The 23,002-nt window shown below is 48.4% G+C and overlaps 1 protein-coding gene across 1 annotated transcript; it reads right to left on the bottom strand.

Annotated features, from left to right (window-relative positions):
* Positions 1-22,800, bottom strand: LOC120838511 (ABC transporter C family member 12-like). Its single transcript, XM_040208465.3, has 7 exons — positions 22,549-22,800; positions 16,166-16,267; positions 10,187-10,360; positions 9,535-9,693; positions 4,483-4,649; positions 2,288-2,482; positions 1-424 (listed from the first exon to the last, which is right to left on the bottom strand). The coding sequence occupies exons 1-7, from the start codon at positions 22,798-22,800 to the stop codon at positions 307-309; spliced, it is 1,167 nt and encodes a 388-aa protein (XP_040064399.3). The 3' UTR covers positions 1-306.
* Between the last annotated feature and the right edge of the window lie 202 nt (positions 22,801-23,002).

Genomic DNA, 23,002 nt, shown 5'->3' with positions numbered 1-23,002 from the left:
TCATTGTCTACAGGATGTGTAAGGAATGTCTTCGAACACGTGACGCTTAGCCCAGATTGTTTGTCTGGCCTCGGCAGGATGTGCATAATGTACATCCTTGAACACGTGACGCTTCGCGAGCTCGGTTCGGAGAACTAAATTTTGCCCCATAGCACCTGCCTGGGAAGAAGAAACCACTCTAAAAAGAACGTCCGGATGCACGCTCCAACACGCCAGCCGTTTTCAGTATGTCTATCGAGATAATTCATTGATTGAAGACCGCCACAATTGCGGAATAATATAACGACAAATATTATAATTCTTTTCCTATTTCGTTTTCGACAACGTTTCCTCTGTCATCTGTCTGAAAACTGAGGATGGACTGGAGAGCAGCTCTTGCACAGGTCCGAATTCCAGAACGCGACCGTCGCCCATAACGAGGACCCTGCAAGAAGACACAAACGGAAATACGTATTACATTAAGAATAAACGGAGCATGCACGCGCTTCTGTACTCCATTTCATCTGAGCTAATGGGGCGATTGTAGGTACGCGCGCGTTGCAACAATCATCAGTTCTTCGCCACGTTGTCACATGCTTTTCTCAAGCTGAGGCGCAGAGAGCGGGGCCAGGCCATTGATTGCTTCGATGAGCGCGTAGACCAGCTGTATGGGCTCAGCATATACAGTTCACCTAATGAGCACGTAGTTTGCAGCGGCCTCTTATGTTAGCGACGAACGGGGAATGGTCAGAAATATATGTAATGTAATAAAAACAAGAGATTATTTGTTAACCTCTCCTAGTGACTTTCTAAGGTTTTTCGCGTAACAAAAATTTTAGGATGAAAAGTATCTTTTTTTTTTTTTGCATTTTAGTTTACTTAATTAGTTCCCTCAAAACTGAAGGTTCCTCGGCTGGAAGTTGTGTTGTCACCGATGAACGCAAGTGAAAGCTGACATGGCACTCGTGCCCAGCATGTTTCCCGCACTGACCCTCAGTTAATTACGAAAAAAAAAGTTTTCTAGGTAAGTGGTGTTAATCCGGGCGGCTAAAGGAAGGGATCTGGTGTGAGGAGGCGTCCGGATATAGAGGCACGACGGGAAACAAGTGCACTCACCCCTACACTATATTTGTTTCAAAAGAACGTTTATTCTGCAAGAGAGGAAAAGCCTCATCGCCATCCTTCCCACTTCCCCTTCTGCCAGTGCTACATTGACGCCGGAGGGCGTCAATGTAGCATGGGGCTGGATGAGCCGGGATAAGCTCCCGGCTTATCCAGCTCTAAGATGCAGCAGCAAAAGGAGTCCCCTCCATGTCAAAAGAACAATGGGAAAAGGGGAAAATGAGAAGGGTGGCGAGGAGAATTTTCCTGCCCTGCGGAAAATGAGTCTGTAGGTCGGTAGACGCAGCCGACGCTTCGAGCTGATGGGGGCCAATCCGACAGCTTCAAAACCGCATCATCATGGTGTTCGTCGTGTTTTTGGGAGTGTTCATAATTTCGTAATCTATTACGTTACGTAACATACGTGATCCGTTACAAGGAACGAGTTTCTTCTAACGGATTGCGGTGACAAAGTAAAGACTTATACTGCGTGTCACTAGTTGTGTACAGTGTGGGCGAAAACAACGCAGGGCGAAGAGAGAAAGGGCGAGCACTAGGAAGGCGGGACGGGGGAGAAGGACAATAGAAGGCGAGGAAAGGGCACTAAGAACGTTAGAGAGGAAACGAGGTTTCTCTTCCCCTCCCCGGTCTTCTTAGCGCTTGCCCTTTCTCCCCTCGTCTGGCGTTGCTTCCGCGTGTGATGCACGTAACCAGTGACACGGAGTATAGTCATTCTTTGAGAGAAGAAGCGAATAACGTAGTTAAGTTACTTTTTATGGAGCGACGGTAACGGCATTTCGTTACTTCTGGGAAGAAACGACTACGACAGAAGTTACCCCCTGTTTGATTTTCATCCCAACATGCGCCTTTGGCATTCGCGGCAAAAAAAAAAAAAAAAAAAGCGCCAGCAAGAGATTAAGAAATTAGGCCCATGAATGCGTTGAAAAGCCAGAAATTATTATTGACATAAAATATTAAAGCCCTTTTGGAATCCCAAAATCGCTCCCTTTGAATCTCAGTAACGAGTAACGTAGTTACTTTTTTAGCGAGTAAGGAATAGTGGAATTTAACTGTTTTTTTTTTCAGTAACACGTACGTGTTTGCTTTACGGAAACTCGGTCATTTACTCGTTGACTTTGTTCAATTAAAAATATCGGTTTTGTTGAGATTAGCGCAAACAATGAACACAAAGTGCGTCGGTACCCACTTGTCGTAGTCGAGGATGGTGTGTATGCGGTGCGCTATGGTGAGCTGCGTGCAGTGGGCGAAGGCGTCCCGAAGCGTTGCCTGGATAAGCCGATCCGTGTCGCCGTCCATCTGGGACGTGGCCTCGTCCAGCACCAGCAGCCGCGGCTTCCTCAGCAGGGCACGGGCCAGGCACACCAGCTGGCGCTGACCCACGCTGCACAGAAACGCAAAAAGTGCGCTGAAAGAAGGACGTCTCTCGTTCGAGGAAAAGAAGTTCACATGGTGTGCAGAGCAGAGGTTGGCATTTTAGGTCGCCCTCACTCACCCTCACCCTCACAGCCACACTCACCTAAGCCCCTCACTCACCCTCACCCTCACAGCTACACTCACCTTCAGCCCCTCACTCACCCTCACCCTCACAGTCACACTCACCTTCAGCCCTTCACTCACCCTCGCTGAACCTCACGGCCCTCACGCACTCACCGCCCTCACGGTCCTCACGCCCCTCACGGCCCTCACGGCCCTCACGCCCCTCAACGCCCTCATGCCCCTCACTCACTCATGGCCCTCACGACACTCACCGCCCTCACGCCACTCACCGCCCTCACGGCCCTCACCGCCCTCGCCGCCCTCACGGCCCTCGCCGACCTCACGGTCCTCACCGCCCTCACGCACTCATAGCCCTCACGCCACTCACCGCCCTCACGGCCCTCACGGCCCTCACCGCCCTCACGGCCCTCACCGCCCTCACGGCCCTCACCGCCCTCACCGCCCTCACGGGCCTCACCGCCCTCACCGCCCTCACGGCCCTCACGCACTCACAGCCCTCACGCCACTCCCCACCCTCACGCCACTCACCGCCCTCACCGCCCTCACGGCCCTCACCGCCCTCACGGCCCTCATGCCACTCACCGCCTTCACGCCACTCACCGCCCTCACGCCTCTCACCGCCCTCACGCCCCTCACCGCCCATGCGGCCCTCACACCCCTCACGCCCCTCACGCACTCATGGCCCTCACGCCACTCAGGCCAGCTTCAGATGGGGCAATTTCGCCCAGAAACTTTACGGCGCAACACCAGCAACACGGGCCGCCCGCGATCACACGCAGCAACCAATTGCTGCAATTTGCCATCGCCATCATAAAAATTTTTTTTTGCACTATTTAGACAGAATTACGCGTTATAAACGTGTTTTTATGCATTTAAACCTCGTTAAGAATACTAATGCACCTTTCTGAAACAGTTTATTTCCAAAAAAACGATCGATTTCAAACCAGAACCAAGTCATTCGGTGTCATCATCACCGGCACGAGGTATCACGTGAAACTTTTGCGCCCCTGACTGGATGCAGCCGCTTCAAACGTATTCGAATTGCTCCGAGTTGCTTGCTTATTTCGAGCCGGACCCGATCTCAGCAATTCGTGTCGATCTAGGGAAAGCTAGAGAACAACCCGCCATTAACACCAAAATTGCTGAGAAAGATGCTCGATCTGAAGGGGGCCTCACGCACTCACCGCCCTCACGCACTCATGGCCCTCACACACCTCATACACTCACCGCCCTCACGGCCCTCACGGCCCTCACGCCTCTCATGCCACTCACTGCCGTCACGCACTCATGGCCCTCACACCCCTCACGCACTCACCGCCCTCACACCACTCACGCACTGATGGCCCTCACGCCACTCACCGCCCTCACGCCCCTCACGCCCTCATGACCCTCACCGCCCTCACGGCCCTCACCGCCCTCACGGCCCTCACGGCCCTCACAGCCCTCACTCACCCTCACAGCCCTCACTCACCCTCACACTCATGAATTTTCCTGGTTCAGAAACTCACTCACCCTCACCTCACCTGTGAAGCTGAGGGTGAGTGAGGGTGAGTGAGGGCCCTCATGAGTGAGGTTTGCCGAGGTATGGTGCAGAGACGGGTGCATATTTAGCATATGCAAACATGCTTGCCCGGATGGCGACTTCTGACCTTGTTAGACATAAACAAGGATGTTGTATTGCGCCCTACGCTTAGTGACATTATTATCCGCGTTTCAGGCGTTAAAGTTCTTTTTTTTTATTTAGGCTAAGAGAAGCTAATAATTTGAGTATCTCAATAATTGTGGTGTAAAATGTTGATATGTGTCAAATAGTAAAATCTTAGAAATATATATTTTCACTAGACAATAAATTGACGGGTCGTCGAACCACTTGCAAGTGCCCACCTGAAACTGGAGCCTCCATGTCCAGTGTCAAGGAGCAGCTGCTTAGGGTCCTTCGACACGACCTCGCCGAGATGAGCCTGGTAAAGCGCCGCCCAAATTTCTTTGTCGGTGTGGAAGCTTTTGGGGTCCAGGTTTTGACGCAGGGTGCCCCGCACCAGGATTGGGTCCTGGACATTGAGGCCCAAATGTTAAGCGAGAGTGATTAAATTTTTAAAGAACTTGAGACAAAAGAAACATCTTCGGTCTCCGACCCCCATGATAGGCACACCGCACCGAACTCTGTTTTTCGCACCGCGAAAATAAACTAGACTACCGCGGAGAACTCAAACCCCGTCTGAACGTAGCCCAAGCCATTCGAGCATGATGCCTAAGTGTCAACACTTACCATTACCGGTATAAAAACATAGAAGGGGGAAACTGTTTTCGTCTATGAGCGGACGCCGTCCGTGAGAAGCAGCAGGCTGAATGCCGCTGTTTGCGTTCGCATCTCACAGATGACGCCACTTACCTTCGGGGCTTCCCGCGCTCCCTCGTTTGTTTAACCCGAACGACTGGTGGCAACTTAAAGGTTCCTGACAAAAGTGTCGTATACTTGTCCCCAACTTTTTTTGTTGTTAACAGAAGGAAGAAAAAAAAAAAAAACACGAAATATAGAATTTGAAATTGCAGTCATTCGGGTTTTTGTTTTATGAAAAGGAAATTCGATAAATACCGAAGCAGACGTCGTCTGCTTCTGTCTTCACAAACGCCGAGAGTCATCTACGCGCACCTGCATTGATCGTTTATGTTCAGTTTTGTTTAATGATTAACTGGTGTTTCTAATGCAGCAGTTAACGCGCAAACGACGAAGTCAGGTCTTCCTGTGGTACGCTGAACTGGGAAGCTTTAAAAAGGTCAAGCGCAAGTTCTTCTTGGAGTTCGGCTTGCGGCCACCTTCCAAGTCGGTGATCTGGACGTGAGCCAGGCGCATTGCAGAAGAAAGTAGCCTCAAGAACAAAACGCACATCTTCCACGTTCTTCCACAAAAAGAAGAGCTCCGCTTCGCCATCGTCGCTGCCTCCGAGGCAGATCCCCAGTTGTGTCTGCGAAGAGCCGCACATTTTTTGGTATTCCAAGCGCACCCTGGGCAAAGCTATCCGCGAGAGGTGCTGTACAAGCTTTGCCTGATTCATGAGTTGTTGCCCGGCGACAACGAGAAGCGACTCGACTTTGGCCGGGATGAGCTCCTCAAGATTGCACAAGATCCATCACATCTGCGGTTCTTGCTGCTTAGTGGTGAGGCGCCATTTCACCTGGACGGGCAAGGTCAACACCGAGAACTGCCGCTATTGGAGTTCGACGAATCCGCACTGACGCTCGTAACGACTGTGCAGTCGCCGAAAGTAACAGTCTGTTGTGGAATCTCGAGAGAGCACGTCGTTGGTCCCTTTTTTTTTTCGACGGCAACGTGTCTGGAGAAACACATATCTGCAGATGATGCAGGATGGAGTTTTTTCCCGAGTGGGGAGCACTGTACACCCGCCGGTAATATAAAGGTGAACACCTTACCTGGTTTCTAGCCTGTTTTACGGCTCCCTAAAGCTATATTAACTGTCAACGTCTCAAATGGTACGTGGCTTGGGGTCTAAACGTTTCGTTCCAGCCCTCTTCTGGAACAGAGCTTGTTCCAAAACTTGCAGGAGCGTCAAAAACAAGAATAGGGCTGTTCACCTTCATATCGCTCACGGGTGTACATGCAGCGGGATGTATGCATTTTTATGCAAGATGAGGCGCCACCCCACTGGGCGACAAGTGGAAGGCACTTGCTGGACACCATCACTCCAGGACGCTGGATGGGCCGGGGATCACCGAAAAAGCCGTGGCCGCCCCGATCGCCAGACCTCACAATATGCGGCGTTTTCGTTTGCGGGTTTGTGAAGTCCCAGGTGTACAAGGGCCGCATCCCCACACTCGAGGCCTTAAAGGGGTACGGAAACGAAATGACGTGGCCGCGAGCTTTCTACCTCTTGCTTCAAAATCGTCCATTGAGTAGCACAATGCGTAACGCGCTCGTGACGTCAATGGCTCCTGCACGGCCAAGGCTACTGTAGTTGCTGGCGTTGCCGCTTGGTGGCGTCAACGTGTTACAACCTCGCCTAGCAGTAATTTCCGTAGCCTTTATGCCCTAAGGACTATACATAGCTTGACCGTAACGACATTCGCGGCTATGCCGGTAAATTATGTGCTACGAGCGTGCGGTTCACCGTGTTAGTCTCACACCGCAGATCGAGAGAACCAGTAATTGGAAATAACCGTCAGTAACCAGCAATGCTGAAACCTACAAGCTATGCATATGAGGGAGTGGTTCTCAACCGTTGATGTTTCGTGGACCCCTTGTCGATCTTCGGAGATGATGAAGGACCCCGTTCGTGGTGAAAGAAAGGGAAAGGTACAGGTTAATTATGAAAACGACCTAATGAATGAATATAACTAAGGGCTAGTGTGAAGTAGACTTCGCTCACTGACATAGAGAGAAGAAAAGTCACCCGAAAATCGGAATGTTTCCTCTGAACCTAAAAAAAAGACAAATTTGATTGCTTGATTTGACTAATGAGTCAGGGCTTCGTGGACCCACAGAATGCCTTCGCTGACCCCCATTTTAGAAACACTGATATAAGGTTTCACTGGGTGCCATATTTGAGCGCGTTGTTAACACAGCATCCTTCTGGGAGGAACGGGGGGGGGGGGGGGGTGCATGGTTGGTTCGACAGAGGTTCTCGCATAGTCAGATTTGGCTCCTGCCTAACTTCTGCAAAGAACGGTGATGTTGATGCTGAGGAATTCACCTTGCGGAAGCACTGCGGAAGTTAAAATATACAACGTATTAGAGACATCAGCGTTCTCCGTCAAGTAACATTCAGGACTGAGTAACTCCATGAAAGTGCCGTACTGCCGTGAGCTGGCTCTGCTTCCTTGAGCCCGATGACGTGGCGGCACCCCAACGGAGCTTTACAGACTGCCACCGTGCGCAATCACATTCGTTTTAAAATTACTTTTCTTGACTATAACATAAGACCCCATCTAATAAAAGAAATAAGAGCAACCATTTCGTTTCCGTACTCTTTAAAGCGGCGCATCGAGGCTACGTTCGCTCTCATCACGGACAACATGCGAGCTGCAGCAGTCGGAGGGTACGAGACCAGGCTTTTCCTTTGTACTTGGCGCCTAGGAGGCCACGTTGAGGTCCTGGTTCCGATTGAAATAGAGGCATAGGGCCCTGCCTAGAACTGATCTGACAGCAGCCTACGGGACGAAGTACGGTTTATTTATTTTGATACCCTGGCAAAGGCCCCTCTCAGGGCTGCCAAAAGCCGTTGTCACGGGACACTCTTGTCGCGGCTGCTCTTCCGTGTCTCTGAATCCTCATGAAAATAGATTCTTTGTTTGCACCCTCTTTTCTTCTCCGCTATCACTCCCTTTGTTACCTTCATATTATGCAGTCAGGTGTGGCACACTATCTTCAACCTGTAAATCAGTGAAATGCTCGGGTGACAACAACAAAAATGCTAAGCCAACTGGTGAAGCAACTAAAATTCCTTATTTAGGTTAAACATAGGCGTAATACAAATACACAATTTAGCGAGCCTAACATGGGTTAAAAAAAATCTAACAACAACCTGAAATTGTATCAAAACCGAGACGAGAGAAACGATGCGTCGGTTCTTTGCAGCAAACCGCCAGTCAGAAACCGAAACTAACCAAAAACCCTTGGCCGATGGAAGCGCCATCTGTGAGATGCTGTGGCAAACAGCGGCATTCCGTCTGCTGCTTCACACGGACGGCGTCCTCTCATAGACGTATACAATTTTTCACTTTTAACATTTTATTCCGCACTGGTAAGTGCTGAAATATTGGCATCTTTCTCGAACAGCTTGGTCTACGTTCTGACGCAGTTTGAGCTCTCCGCGATGTCGAGTATATTTTTGAGGTGCGAAAACCAGGTTTCAGTTTTTTTTGCGGACATCCTGTACATCATACGAGATAAATTCAAAGTGCGCATGTTGTGTCTTTGTTGAACGAGGCGTAAAATCCTGGCGCCGGCACACGGAAAGTTCAAATGTTTACCGAATGTGGATGTGGTGGATTTTACTTTGTGAAACTTTAAGGAGCAGTCCTCTTTCTGTAAGAATGCGAGCAATAAACTTGCCTAAGTCAATGTTGGAGGTGTTAGCAGACGATTAAGTTAACGATGAATATAACTTGTGGCTCCATCTCCCGATAGATGTAGCCCGCGGACGAAACAGCCTGTTGTCTGCTCGCTGTGGTCCAATCCCCAACACTGCCAGTTTTCATCTGGATTAGCATCGTACTTAGCAACAACGCTATAAACGGCAAATTAAGGTTACGACAAAACCAATATTCACTATTTTTCGCACTCTTCAATGAGGTGACGTCACAGGTGTAAATTTCAAGTCAAGCAGGCATTGTCAAAACACTGTATTTTGCAGTTTTTTTGTTTTGTTTTGCTGGCGTGAGCTTTTCATGGATTATTTTAGCCCAATCAAAATTCTTGTCACCCGTCGGGAGCAAGCTTTACTTTCCAGATAATGCAACACTTGACGTCTAGATGGATTGATTCATGAAAGGATGGATTGATGCTAACGGGGGGTAGCTTGCGTCATCTAGCCTAGAAACCAAAAGTATTATTCATTCCCTCACAGTTCTAAGCCAATTTTCTTCCCCTCTGATCTTTTCAATCACCCGGTAGTGCAAGATAACTCCGGAATGACCCATGGGGTGGGGGGCAAAAAAATGTGTTTGACGTCACGTTTACGTGTTGCCAGCAGAGATTCTCAGCTTCACGGAGAAAATTTGAAAATCCAGAGAGTTCGGGAAAATACTAACCGTGATTTGTAATTTGTGTGACTATTTTTAATGGGTCTGTCGACGTTCAACCAATTTTCAGGGAAATCAGTGTCCATAAAATTTCGCAGGAGCTTTGAGTTTTGACAATGCAATATGAACGAAACAAGGATTTAGAACTGCCGTGTCACAGGGCATGTAAAGACGTGCCTGTGGAATGACGGTGACCCCAGTGCGTAGTTTCCTCAGCGGGACGCGTGCAATGTCCAGGCCATCGATGCGGACGCAGCCCTGGGAACTCTTGAGCACACGGAGCAAGGCCAGGACTAAAGACGACTTCCCGGCACCGGTGCGACCCACCACGCCTACCTAAATTTACGATCGAGATGAACGAGGCAGAATAGAGCGGGCTGTTTCCCAAGAAGTATATTGCACTGCGCACATGCACAGTGTTGCATTCAAAAGTGAAGCGCAGGTATAAGTTATGTGGAGTTTAACACATCGTTTGTTTGTATGTAAGGTGTGTATTATAATAAGACATAAAATCAAATAAGTGAAGTAGACTGTTTCCAGCAAATAGCTTGTTTTTTTAGAGATATTCGTGGTGCGCGGAGCGCAAGTTCATCAGCGTTAATGCAAGCGCAAGTCGTAACAGCAAGCTTTTATCGCCCGATTGAAGAAAAAAAAGTGAGTAGACCTTAAGGCATCTAGCATTGTGGTCTACTCAAAATCCTCTCAATCAGAGCCAATCAGAGCTCGGCGTTGTTCTGACGTCACCGAAACTCCTGCGCAAGAAGCAAACGACTTGCTCTCTGCATAAAACTAAGTTGAATATGAAAAAACAAAAATCCGAAGTCCTTACTTTCTCAGCAGGGTGCACAGTGAACGTAATTCCCTTGAGAACGTCCGGCAAGACCCCAGGCTTGTACGACGCAAAATAGGAGACAAACTCTACCTTGCCTTCCAATGGCCACTCTGCTGCATTTGTGGAATTTATGCTGAAGTCATACTCTTTCTTGCCAGGCTCAACTTGGCTCTGCTTAAACAGAAACATTAATGGGGTTAATGGGTGCGTTAAGGGAATATATTAGCTTCGGACAAAATAAAATCCCATCTACGTCCCAACAATTTATGCAGGAACAAATGGCTAACAAGACGTTTGTTTTTTATATTCTACTCACTTTTTGTCTATTTCACTCAGAACTGGTAAACGATATTCATTGGAAACTCGAAGAAAAAAAAATGGAACTAATTCACGATAAAAAAAGTGAAAGCCGTTTACAAAATGAAAGCCGTTTACAAATCCCTGTAACGCCGAACTGGAGCGCAGCTCTTGAGGAGGAGTAGCGAAGGGTACCGAGGGGGATCACGTCACCTGCGGGTAGTCACGTGACCCCGGGGGGGTCACGTGACCTCGGGGGTCCGCGAAGGGGGGGGGTCACGTGACCCCCCCCCCCTTTCTTCGCGGACCCCCGGATACGCCGACGCCGACGCCGACGCCGCTCAGGCTGGAAACGGGCCCCTAAGAGCTGCGCTCTAAAAGGAACGCAACCTTGTGCGTGTTGCGCCACGGTGCGGCTCGTAGCTGAAGCTTTTCACATAGACATGGTGCGCATCAGCCGACTTCAGTGTATAATAAGTGTCTGCTTACCCGAACGCACCGCTATACAAAACGTTCCTGAACACAGTTCCCGCTAACTGATTTTACGCAAGACCTGGGAATCGAGAGCACAGAACCCCTCCACGCGCTGGCGAAAACAGCCGCAATTTTCTTCATCCCAGTACGCCTACTCAATCCACCACCGAGAGAGGAGAAATATGATGATAAGATGAGCGAGAAATACGTTTTGCGTAGATTTTATAAGTCAGTGGCACCGATGAATGTCGTCGCGTAGTGATTTTCACACTGTCGAACACACAAGCGCTTTGTTTTTATCGTTGCCACTTATAACAATTCCAGCAGGTCAAACGGCATGCGAATATACACAGCTATGTTGAACGCGGGTAAGTTTTAGACGGTTAAATTGCGAAACGTTTTTTTTAGAGTGAGGCCAAGAAAAATGGCCGTGGTAGGTTCAGACGTTGTTAAGACTCTGCGGACGCCTTAGAACAGGTCGGGGCGTTCAGCTCTTCACTATCCGACGTAGCGCGGACGCTGTCGTTAGTGGCGTTGCCAACCAGCTGCCAAAGCGGAGCGATGTGCCCCATTTCGGTGTCGCACGCGTCCCACAACCTGGTAATATAGGCAACACCGCCTAGAAAAAATCGAGGCCTGTGGAGAGCCTCCAAGTAACGCCATCCCTCTCAAACGGCGCCAACGCGTCAATTAGACCGGAGCCCAAAGACGGGCGCAATGACTGGACCCGAGGTCCATGCCAAAGGCTGACACGGGCCTCGCGTTCACTCTGCGCCTTCGCTCGATCTCCCTGTGATGACGCCCAAATGCGCAGGTTTTGCAGCACAGTAATGAGTTGGGCCACTTGGTGTTGCAATTTTAAAGGGTAAAAACAGCGCAAAGAAGACACGGACAGAGAAGGCATATACACACAAAGCCCTTTGTGTGTGTATACCTTTTAAAGCGCAGGCTTTGATTACTCTTGGTGGTGCTAGTCTAGGACAGTAGATATTAAAAAAAAGAAGAAGAGGGATACGTATGCTTGAAAAAGAGGAAAACAAAAATGTCGTTTTCACACTTTGTTGGGACTTAAAAGTATCGGATGTAACAATGCTGATAAAAATTCGAGAGTTTCAGACCAAGTCTGAACCTAACCAAGTCTAACGCACGTAATAGCACCGAAATTCGGCGCGAACTTTAGCGCAAGTTATGCAGCGGAGTTTGAGATTTGTTTCTCCCGGCGAACCGGAATAAAAATTATCTGGCTCTGTAGAGTTACCAAGATACATTAACGGCCTCTATTTCGCATACATAATGCCAAAGCACAAAACCTCGCTTTTTTTTTCTGTTGCGTATAACTTTTTAGTTTTGTTTTGAGGTGAGAATACGAAGAAAGCGCTCGATTGGTTGTCTACGCTCGCGTCGCCTCGTCAAGAGCACTCTCAACCACAGTGTCAAACTCGAACCCGAACCATAAATCGGATCAAAACTGTTTTATTTTTGACAGTAACATCGTATTTGACCGTAGCGGAACAAAACCGTATACCTGAAATCGAACATTCAATATTGAACCACCGCATAGTATGATGTATGGTTACCGGCCTCTGGCCACAATATACGGAGCGCAAGTTCATCTACTTGTTGCGCTGGGGGCAACGCTATTAGATTAGCTCAGTTACGGAACTGCTCATAGACGCCGCATGCACCTGCATGCACTTACTCACAACGACTCGCATCCCGTCGTTCGACAGCCCGGCGGCTGCAACGGTAACTATACTGTGTATTCTATGGATTATGTACGTTTCGAAGCGCAGCGTCTAGATGGCCTTCCACCGTACACTAAAAACACAGTTTGTAAACGGAAATCTAGATGGCGCTTCGAACGACGGGAGGCGGACTGAAGTGAGTGAGGGGGGTACACCCTTCCGCGGGAGTTCCACAACTGAGGTAATCTAGTAACGATCGCTGGCGGTTGCAGTGACGTCAGAACGCCGAGGTCTGATTGGCCCAATTTGAAAACTAGAGCGTAGACCCATAGAGTTATTATAATGTACGCTAGAGGTTCAACTGGCGCTAGTGTCTATGCGACTTCCGGGAGGCAAATTGAAGCAGACAGCAACCAGTCTACTTTTGCGGTGCTCCTGTGCATTCCTATGGGAAAACGCGCGTGAATTTCGCCTCTTCGCCGGAAAAGAACACGAATAACTTATTTCGGTTGTACCGGATAGTATGTACCTTTATTGATATAGTGAATGTGTAATTGCTTTAGTTACAGCATTTTTCTTTACTACTGAACGATGTTAAACTTCGCTATATTTCAGGCCCAAACCTCTGTTCCATGGCAGGTATACGTAAAAATGAGTGACGATTCTAAGCAAAATAACAATTGAAAGGAATGTAGAGTGCGTTCAAGGTTCGCTAGCATTCCGGTGCTAATATGCCCGTTCTGTCACTCACTATATGAAAATGACTCCGTCGTGCATCTTGACAATCTGTTAAAAAAATAAAGTATGTGGGCTACGAAAGGTGCGTCTTTTCATTATTTCTTATGTCGGGCAGTTTTAATCAGGCACCTGTTCTCTGCTTTTTCCTATTTGCAAAGATTTGGAGCGTGCGGCTGATGATTTGAACCCAGAATAAGCATCTTCGCACATATTCACGAGCAGAAAGAATAAAGCAGTACTTATTTATTGCATGTCCGACTACTAGTATATTACGTGGCTTTCAATTTATTTTGATCGTCTGCATGCATAAGGAGTTACTTATCTAGTGTTACTGCGTAGTTCTTGCCGTCTCTCTTGGTTTTTCACATGTAATTCGTTCGTTTCGGCACGTATATCTCCCATGCTGGAAAGCGCCGACGCCGCGTTCGCGCTAACAGTGTCCGACAGTGCACATAAATACACGTACGAAGCGGTTTTAACACCGTTTTTCATGCTACGAATTTCAAATAAAAATGCTGTAACTGACCAGTTATTTCGTCTGCATGAATGAGAAATGTTCCAATGTGCCTTGTAAGTACAAATTATTCGTGATATTTGCTCTTATAATCGAGCGCAGAGAGAAAATGCACTTGCTTTTTCCCATAGAAATGCATTACCGGAAGTCAATTTCGGACTGGTTGCTGTCTGCTTCAATTTGCAGCAGCACACTAGCGCCAGTTGAACCTCTAGCGTACATGATAATAACTCTATGCGTAGACCTCAGGGCAGCTGGCACTGAGGTCTACGAGTTATTGTTCCAACCAGAGTCAATTAAAACTCAGCGTTCTGATGTAACCACAACCACTGCGCAAGAAGCAGACAAACTTGCGCTCCGCATATGAGTCTCGCCCAGGGTGTAAGATAGACAGGTGGGGAAATGCCCCATAGAAGCCTACCGCAGCGCCGTGACCGGATTGTGTACTCGTCTGCTTGCGGGTACCCCCGATTTGCGACAGATGGCGCTGCGGCGAGAGGAAAAAAATTGGAATCGGATTTGCGTGGAACTTTATGGGAGAGTGCGCAAAATAAACCGAGAGGACGACATTCCTTTAATGAAAGTCCACGAGAAATTATCTCCGTCAGTTTAGCCGGTCGCCACCGGTCGCCCACTCGGAGTGAGGGTTCGCGGTGCTCCACATAGATGGCGCCACAGAAAAAGAGAAAACCGAGGGGGACACAATGCGGTCACTCATTTGGCTCTCGTTTCCCCACCTGTCTATTTACACCCTGGTTTCGCCTGCCATCGCGCTTATTGTGCGACGACGCAACGCGTCGACGGCGGCGCTGACAGACTGGCGGCGACGCTGAAACGCGGACGGCGAGGCTGCGTAAGCCAACTAGTGACTACGTTGGGGAGGAAAGGGGCAGGTCATGAGTTGGAAGTGGGACACCGCGGCCGCTTTTCGCGGGATCTTCCATTCCACACTTTGCTCACACCTAGAACGCGACTCGTCCTGGCTTTATCCCTCTCTTATCTTCCTGCGCCTCCGGAGAGAAACGCAAAGACCCCGGGTGTGAGTGTGAATACTCAGGTTAGTAACACAAACAAACAAACATTTATACTGAAATTTTAAAAAGGCAGGTTGGGCTGGGAGCACGTGCAATGTCGACGAAGCAATATCTCTTCGGACGCAAATTCGAGTGGGTACGCCATTTGACATTCTAAAGCTCCATCTTCTCTCCAAAAGGATCGGCAATGCAAGTTTACAGACCTGCAGGGCACGAAATGTTTAGCGCGATCCTATGCGCGGACTTATCTCATTTTTACCATTTTGTGGCCGCTCTCCAATTTGTTGCAGCCCAGCAGGCGACTTGGGCAAATGTGGACTCAAAATATTTTTCTGCCGAGTTAGGTAAACTTGTTTTTGTAACCGAAATTTTCCCCTCAGTGCTTAACACTAGCATACCATGTAATGCGTAGCAGTCTTTATATACGGAGGGCAAGTTCGTCCTCTCCCCGCGCACCTTGTTCGCGAGGAGAGGACGAATCCCCAAGTCTGTCCCACACCCCCCTCCCTGCGACCACAAGCAATAACGGCGCATGCTTAGTTGTCTCGTCATCGTGCATTTCCTACGCGTCATCGATGTTGTCCTTTGATCAACGTGCTCCTGCCGGTACGTCGCTTCCTCTTGTTCCTAACTGCGTGGTAAAAGGTGTTCGCCGTCTTTTTTGGGCGCTTGCTATCCTTATCTAGAGCAATCAAGCCCGGGGAACGCGTCATGATCCTGCCATTCTTTTACAACGGCGCTGTTAAGGGCTAGTTTCCCGATTATTGTGTCCGTCAGCACACAAATGATCACACGAAATTCTAGACAGCTACCGCCATCTATGAGCGACGGCGGCAACCAGACAAACGGCTTGCCGGTTGTCTGGTTCCCGCCGTCGCTCATAGATGGCGTAACCTTTCCAGCCTTTCCACTCTGGCTTGCCGACTTGCGGCCGGCCATCACTTCACTCCTACCATAGTACAGCTTCGCTGGTCTTCCTTCACCACGGTGGAAAGGCTGAAAGATTTTTCTTTTTGTGCGAGATTTGTGTGTTTGGTTATTAGCAACGCACAAAGTAAACTTAGTCCCACGACGACGGACCTTTGGAGCTATTTGATTGGCCTCATTGCATATTACAGCGTCTGCTGCGGTCGAACTTAATGAGAAAGGGAGTACAATGTGTGGCGACAATCGTTTTTGTATACCGGAAATTTAGAGTCAGCGGGCTAGGTTATTCGGTCATTTCGTAGCTTACCTCTGGCGGAAGTTCAGTGTACTCGATGCAGCGCTCGAAGCCTACCACAGCTTGAAGTGAAAAGAACATCATGAGGTTCAAGAAGGACAGTGTTTGCAGGAGCTACGAAAAAAGGGGGGAAATATGGATAAGGTAACGTAATGATGCGAGTGCAAGTGTTATAGATACAACATTCCTTGTAGAGCGTAGCGTTAAAACGCCAACACAATAAGTGGCGACTTTAATAAAGTGTGTCCGGGTGGCCAGATTAGAATATATACGACCGGACCAGCTTGCCCGTAAAATATTAAAATCATTGAACTGAAGCTCCACCTATTTTAAAATTAAATATGCTACTTCGTGATACAAAGACAGAAATCGGGTCAAGATCACAACAGTGACCGATCTGTAGAAAGCGAGCTGTAAATTAGCATATGCGCGTGGCTATGGTTTGTGAAAATAAGGTTGTAATAAGGACAAACCTTTTTAGCAGTGTTCGGTGCTGGGCTAGTTTTTTAATTGTGCTTTGAATATACTGCGCTGAAAAGGGTTAAAATAGCAACACTGAAATGAGAAAGACAATGCGACATACAGAAATACGCGCAAATGAAATACTGTATTCCTTTCTTGAGGACTTCTACTTGCACCTTTTTTATGTCGCGTTGCCTTTCTCGTATCAGTGCCGTTATTTACAATCCTTCGCAGCGTAAATTAATCAAAGTACATACTGTGGAAACCTTCCTATCTGGGCCTAGCTCAGGCAAGCCGTGGGGCGTCGCCATGTCGGGGCGCGTGCCAGGTGCGAGGCGAGAATGCATTCCCGTGCGGACGGCTCTCCCTCGCCCTTATCGGGTGATTTGCCGAAGGCACACCCCTCAGATCCTGAAATCAAAATCCTGAGGGGTGTGCCGATGGCACACCCCTCAGGATTTTGATTTGGAGTGTACCTTCGGCACACCTGAGGTGTGCCGAAGAGGTGTGCCGAAGGCACACCCCTCAGGATCTCGATTTTTGTACGCGTCCGCCCCTCCGGGGAGTCAACCTACATCCCACCACAGCGGGCGCGTCCATTCCCGCAGGCTAAGGCGGCCGAATCCAACGGCCAGGAGCGACTCTCGTTGGGGGAATCTCTGCTCGACGGAGCCTTCCTTTTTTTATCTGATCCTCCCCCTCCGTGATACTGTCAACAGCGGCAGCACGAACTCCGACTGGCGATCCTGTCAAAAAAGACAGCGCCGTTATCTCGGATATTGTTGCCCTCGGGCATACGTGTGGCGTTATCGCCAAATAAACACGTCATTATCCGGACCATAAGAACGTTCTGTGCTTCTAAGGGGTAGGAAAGGTGAAACTCACGATATATATATATATATACGTATATATACCCTGCCGAAAACCACGACCCCGCGACCAGTGCATAAAAACACACATGGTGTTGAAGGCGGTATTAACAACGTCCAGCAGGCCAGCAGTGGAACAATCAATTGTGTGTGGGAGGAGGGGGGGGGAGGGGGGAGGAAGGCGGAGAAATACAACTACCACGCCCTACAAAAAGAAAAAAATTTTGCTGGGTATGTTTCTGGAAATATGTAAATACAGTCAGGTCTCGTTAATATGGACCCCATTATTATGGATACCCGGCAATATGGACAATAATTTCGGCGACAAACTGGGAACATAGTTGCATTTTTGTCTCGTTAATATGGACAACGACGATTTTTGGTGGGAACGGAGGTGTCCACATTAACGAGACATCACTGCATATTGATTCCCATTGCGTGTGAGTTGCTCCTAATTACAGAATAAAGTAATTTATTATATAATGATTGCTCAAAATATTAGGACAAAGGAAAGAGAAGTGAGACAGGACGAAATGCTACTCACAACTGATCCTTTAAAGTAAAGGAAAGCAATGAAGCGAAAACAGTAAATATTTAATTGTGAGTTTGTCCTGTCCCATTCTTCCTTCCTGTTTTAGTCTTTTGCACTATAATTTTATAATGAATAACAAACTAACCCAGCAGCTAATTTTAAGAATTTATTCTGATAAATGTTGTTTATTATTGACTAATTTGTAATTGTAATATACCCGACAAAGGTTATGGGAAGTCGTATGTTATACGAGTAATGCAGGTGTTCTTAGGCTTTACAGATTTGTTTACAAAAAAAAAGTGAAACCTACAGTAGTGTTTTTCGTGCAAGGGGCTTTACTGGGAGGGGGATAATATTGGATTATAAATTTATTTAAATTTATCGTTTATCTTACCTGAAGGCCTTTTATTTTACCTTTATTTTTTATTGTACCTTCTACCATAAAGAGGAGAGAGCTGTAATCAGGGCATACAAAATATGCGAAATACAAAGAAAAAAATTAGAATATGGTACACTGAGGATGAAGTATTGAAATGATGAAGAACGAGGCGAAGGACGGGAAATGTGCAATTTTATAGAAGAGAAAGAGTCACCCAGGTCTATGGTGTGACAAGCAAGGATGGGAGAGAATTAGAGTCGCAGATGGCTTGTAAAAAGAAGTGGTCGATTAAGAGTGTTTAGAGGATCAGAAATGCGTTTGATTGAGCAGACTTTGTTAAGGCGGCAGGTTGTTCGGTTAGCGATGCATTTTTGAGCTTGGGGACGTGGTGGTAGGTTTTGTGAGCAAGGCATAGCTAAGAGACCTTTACACGAAGCTGCAAAAAGGACATGGTTAATTGATATTTTAGCGCTGAGACATTGAAAGAAAGATCACAAGTGGACAGGAAGAAACTAGCAGCTCTTGTATAGAGATCCCCGATATGAAGAAGCACACGAAGTACACGCATCGAATACCACATGAAGGATGAACAGTCGGTTTTTTCCACCGTAGACAACAACGACGAAGCGGTGGCGCTCTCTGTTAATAATGTTAAAGTTATCGCCAGTGCCATCTGTACCTTAACATTACCCCTTTAAGAGGTGGTTCGTCAATCACACACAAATTCACAAGTTCAGTCTTTTAGGAGCCACAACTCGTCACCAAGATCTTGCTCGTCGAGGAGAGTGGACCCCTTAATTGGCTTGCACCCGACTTGAGTAGGTTCGCTGACTTGCCCTCTGATACTCCGGAACTGAGATTGAGCTGTCACTTGAAACTGGTTAGCCAGAAACTGGCTGCCCAGGAACTGGCTGGACAAGAAAAGGCTGGTCAGGAGCAGGCTTGCCCACAAGCGGAACAAGGTGCCGCCGCTTTCGCAGCAGCACCCCTCCCGGGGTCTCCACCACGTAGGAACGTAAGCGCTGCGCCCCAGTGAGTGATTGGGCAAAGCACTGTTTGTCCGCGATCCCCAACTTTTCACCTGACGAGAGATCTCTCAGCTGGCGCAGTCCGTGGCGACGGTTGAAGTGCGCAGCCTGGCGCTGCTTTGGTGTGCTGTTCCTTTCCAGGAAATCTTCCAGTTTTCGCCATTCAGGTAAGAGCCTCTCGGGATCCTTGGGTACCCCTGTTCTCAGCCGCCTACCTATGAGCAGCGTCGCAGGGCTAGAACCCAGGACTCCCGGAGTGTCACTGTCCTTTGTCGCCCTCACTGCCCGCTTGACCTCTCTGCTCGATTGTGGGAAGCCTGGGCTACTGGTGACATGCCTAAATATTCTTCTGCAAATCTCGCGAAGTCATGGGAGGCGAATTAAGACCAATTTCGCTCCGCAGTACATTAGGGATGCCCAAGCGTGCCATGTAACTCTTCATTGCTGAAATCACAGACTTGCCGACAGTGCTCCGCAGTGTCAGCACCTCGGGATGGCGTGAATTATAATCCACCAGAAGTAGAAAATCTTTTTAATTGAGGTGAATCAGATCCACTCTTACCTGGTGCAATAACTGCTTCAGCTCCCTGTGCCCTTGCGGTTGCACAACGCTCGAACGCCTCGACCATGATCTCGACCTGGTTGCCTATGCTGCGCCATCACACTGAATCCCTTTCTCGTGCCTTGCACCGGTTTACGCCTTGGTTTCTCTCGGGGAGAGCTTGCAAGACCGCGGGTCGCGGTGATGCCGGGATCACCATACGTCCTCTTGAGGAGCATGTTGCAGACAGTGAGCTCCCCGCGGAACTTCCAGTTCTGCATCACGTGATCTGGAACCTTGGTTTTCTGAGGCCAACCCTGATCACAGTACTTTGGCAGTTCCGAACATTCGCCGTCGAACGCCTGCTGCGGACGGACCTCTTCCAGACTGAAGGGCACACCTTCTTCTACTGAGAGAACCGCGGTCTCCACGTACAACTCAAGTCTGCCACAAGTCGCTTGAGCCCCCTTGACCAAAGGCGCACGAGACTGAGTATATATCGACCGTTGTAAGGAGTTTTCTCCTAGAAAACCCCTTACAACTGAATAGAAAATCCCGTACGGGTAAAGCATCAAGTGGGTCCACACTCTCTGTATTTGAGGTGGAAAAAGACCGACGTCCACCTAGCCTTGCAAAACCGTCAAGGGCTGGTGATCAGTCTCAACAATAAACTGCAGTCCTCTGGCATATTCATTGAAGCCCTGAACTGCCCAGGTGACTTGATAGGTATCTGTAGCAGTCTGGTTGTACCTCTATTCGGTTGCAGTGAGTGACCGTGAAGCAAAGGATACTTCCCGGCTTTCGCCTGACGGTTGGTCTTGACTTGTGGAGCAGAACTGCCTCCAAACCAAAGAAACTTGTGTCCGCAGTCACGATGGTTGGCCACTCTCGGTGATGGGGAGGTATGAAAACGTCTGATGAAAGCATGCTATTCACCTTGAGAAATGCGGCCTGCTGACTGGGACCCCACACCCGGGCACTCTTCTTGCTTAACAGCTCACAAGTCGGAGCTGAAACTTCGGACAGAGGCAGCAGGAATCGTCCCACATGATTGACCATACCAGCATTCTGCTAGCGCCTTCGACATCAACTGGCGCTTCCATTTGCGAAACCGCTTGTACCCTGTCCAGATCCTGTAAGAGATCGCTTTGGCCAACGACCATTACCCAAACTTCACGCTGGTGACGCCGAACGTGCACTTGGACCTGTTTAGAGTCAAACCCGCCTGGTTCAAACGGTCAAGCCTATCCATTAGGTGCCTGTCATGCTCCGCACAATCCTGGCCAAAAACAAGGATGTCGTCAATTATATTAAGCACTCCATCCCGACTCTCCAGGATATAACTCATTTGACATTGGAAATTCTCTGGCGCGAACGTGGTATCGAACCGCAATCGGCAAAAACAGAAACACCCAAACGGTGTAAGGAACGCCGTGAGTTCCTTGCTCATTCGCTCGAGAGCTTCAACTAATGGAAACTCGATGTTGCATCCAGTTTAGAAAATACTTGCATCGCCAAGAAGTCTAAGCAGCTGGTCAACCGTCGAGTGTGTATGACGTTCGCGCAGAACCTCCTTGTCAAGCCGCATCACGTTCACAAACATGCGGCAACGGCCAGATGCCTTCGGTATCACGACTATGCCGACCCACTATGGTGCCGGCTTCGAAGCTTTTCGGATCACCCCTTGGGCTTACATCGCGCGACGCAGCAGAGGCTGATTGCACTATCTCTCCACGGGGCGCGGTGCCACCGGGGCCGAGATGCGCTCCGATAGCAAAGCGAAACTTAAAAACCCGTCGAATTTGTGCGGTTTTCCAGAAGGCCGTAAAATGCTTCGCGTGCTTTCTATCGCTGTGCAGTTTGTTGATTTAGTGTTGTTTCATGCTGCTGAGCAATTTTCTAATTCAAACCATGCCCTTAAACACGATATTAAAAAAAAGTTAATTACGCGCAAATAATAAACAACTTAAATATCCCGGACTTCAACAATTTTCCTAAATAGGCCCCTGGCTCGGGACCAAAACGACACTAGCCTTTTTTTTTGTTGTTGTTGTTGCGACCAGCAGTTATTGAAATATCGAATTTGTCCACGTTTCGCAAAACACCCTGTATATCAAGTGCTCCAGGTCCAATAACTCACCTGCATAAACCGTATTAAAATAGCTTTCACGACTTTATAAAAAAAAAATCTGTAAAATTTAAAAGGACACCCTGCATATTATCTATGTATATTTAAAACAACGCCCAGCATATTCAGTTCCGTTCATATCTTCAGGAACACAAAATGCCAAATAGCTCTGCTTTCAACGGCATTACAAAAACATTAATAACAGTCGCATATACAAGACTTACAGTTTCGAAAAGTCACATCAAGTAGACCATAAGATTGCCGGATTTTGCGGAAGGAATCTTTCGTAATTCCATTTTCTCTGACCGAACATCCGCGTAGAGCCTCGGTTCGCTAGAGAATAATCCTGGTTCGATCTTTGGCATGCGAACACCGCGCACCTTTGACCATCACATTGCAACGCCCACTTCTTGTTAGCAAGTGAAAGAAAGAACCAAGGAGTGCACTGGATCTCACCAGTGAGGCAGCACCGATGGTGAGCCCGAGAATGCTCGGATCTGGTTGCGAGTCTTCGGGACTGGGCAGAACGGCGAACAGCATCGTGCAGACCATAGTCACAAGGCCGCACAAGAAGGTCACCAGACGCACGTAGCGGAAAAGGCCACAGAAGGCCGAGTAGGCGCGGATGTTGACGTCCACAAGGCGACAGAAGTGGTACGAAAAGCGATCCAGCACGCCGTAGGCGCGAATGCTGCTCAGGGAGTCCATGGTCTCGGTCACGTGGGATAGTATCCTGGACGTGTGGACTGCCTCACGAAACTTTGGGAGATGCGAGGCTCTCACTGCAAGCCTCTGCGAGGAGACAAATATAAGATCAGCTTCCTTTGCGTAATATTTTTAGCAAATGTTTGTCTTCAAGTAATCAGGGAAAGTTTTGTTGCTAAGGAATCGTGCAGTTTCATAGCGCAGA

Source organism: Ixodes scapularis, unplaced genomic scaffold (genome assembly GCF_016920785.2).
Source record: "Ixodes scapularis isolate PalLabHiFi unplaced genomic scaffold, ASM1692078v2 PGA_scaffold8__174_contigs__length_109621045, whole genome shotgun sequence".
In the NCBI taxonomy this organism is placed as follows: domain Eukaryota; kingdom Metazoa; phylum Arthropoda; class Arachnida; order Ixodida; family Ixodidae; genus Ixodes; species Ixodes scapularis.
Note: the sequence above shows the minus strand (reverse complement) of the source record. Positions and strands in the feature narration are given on the sequence as shown.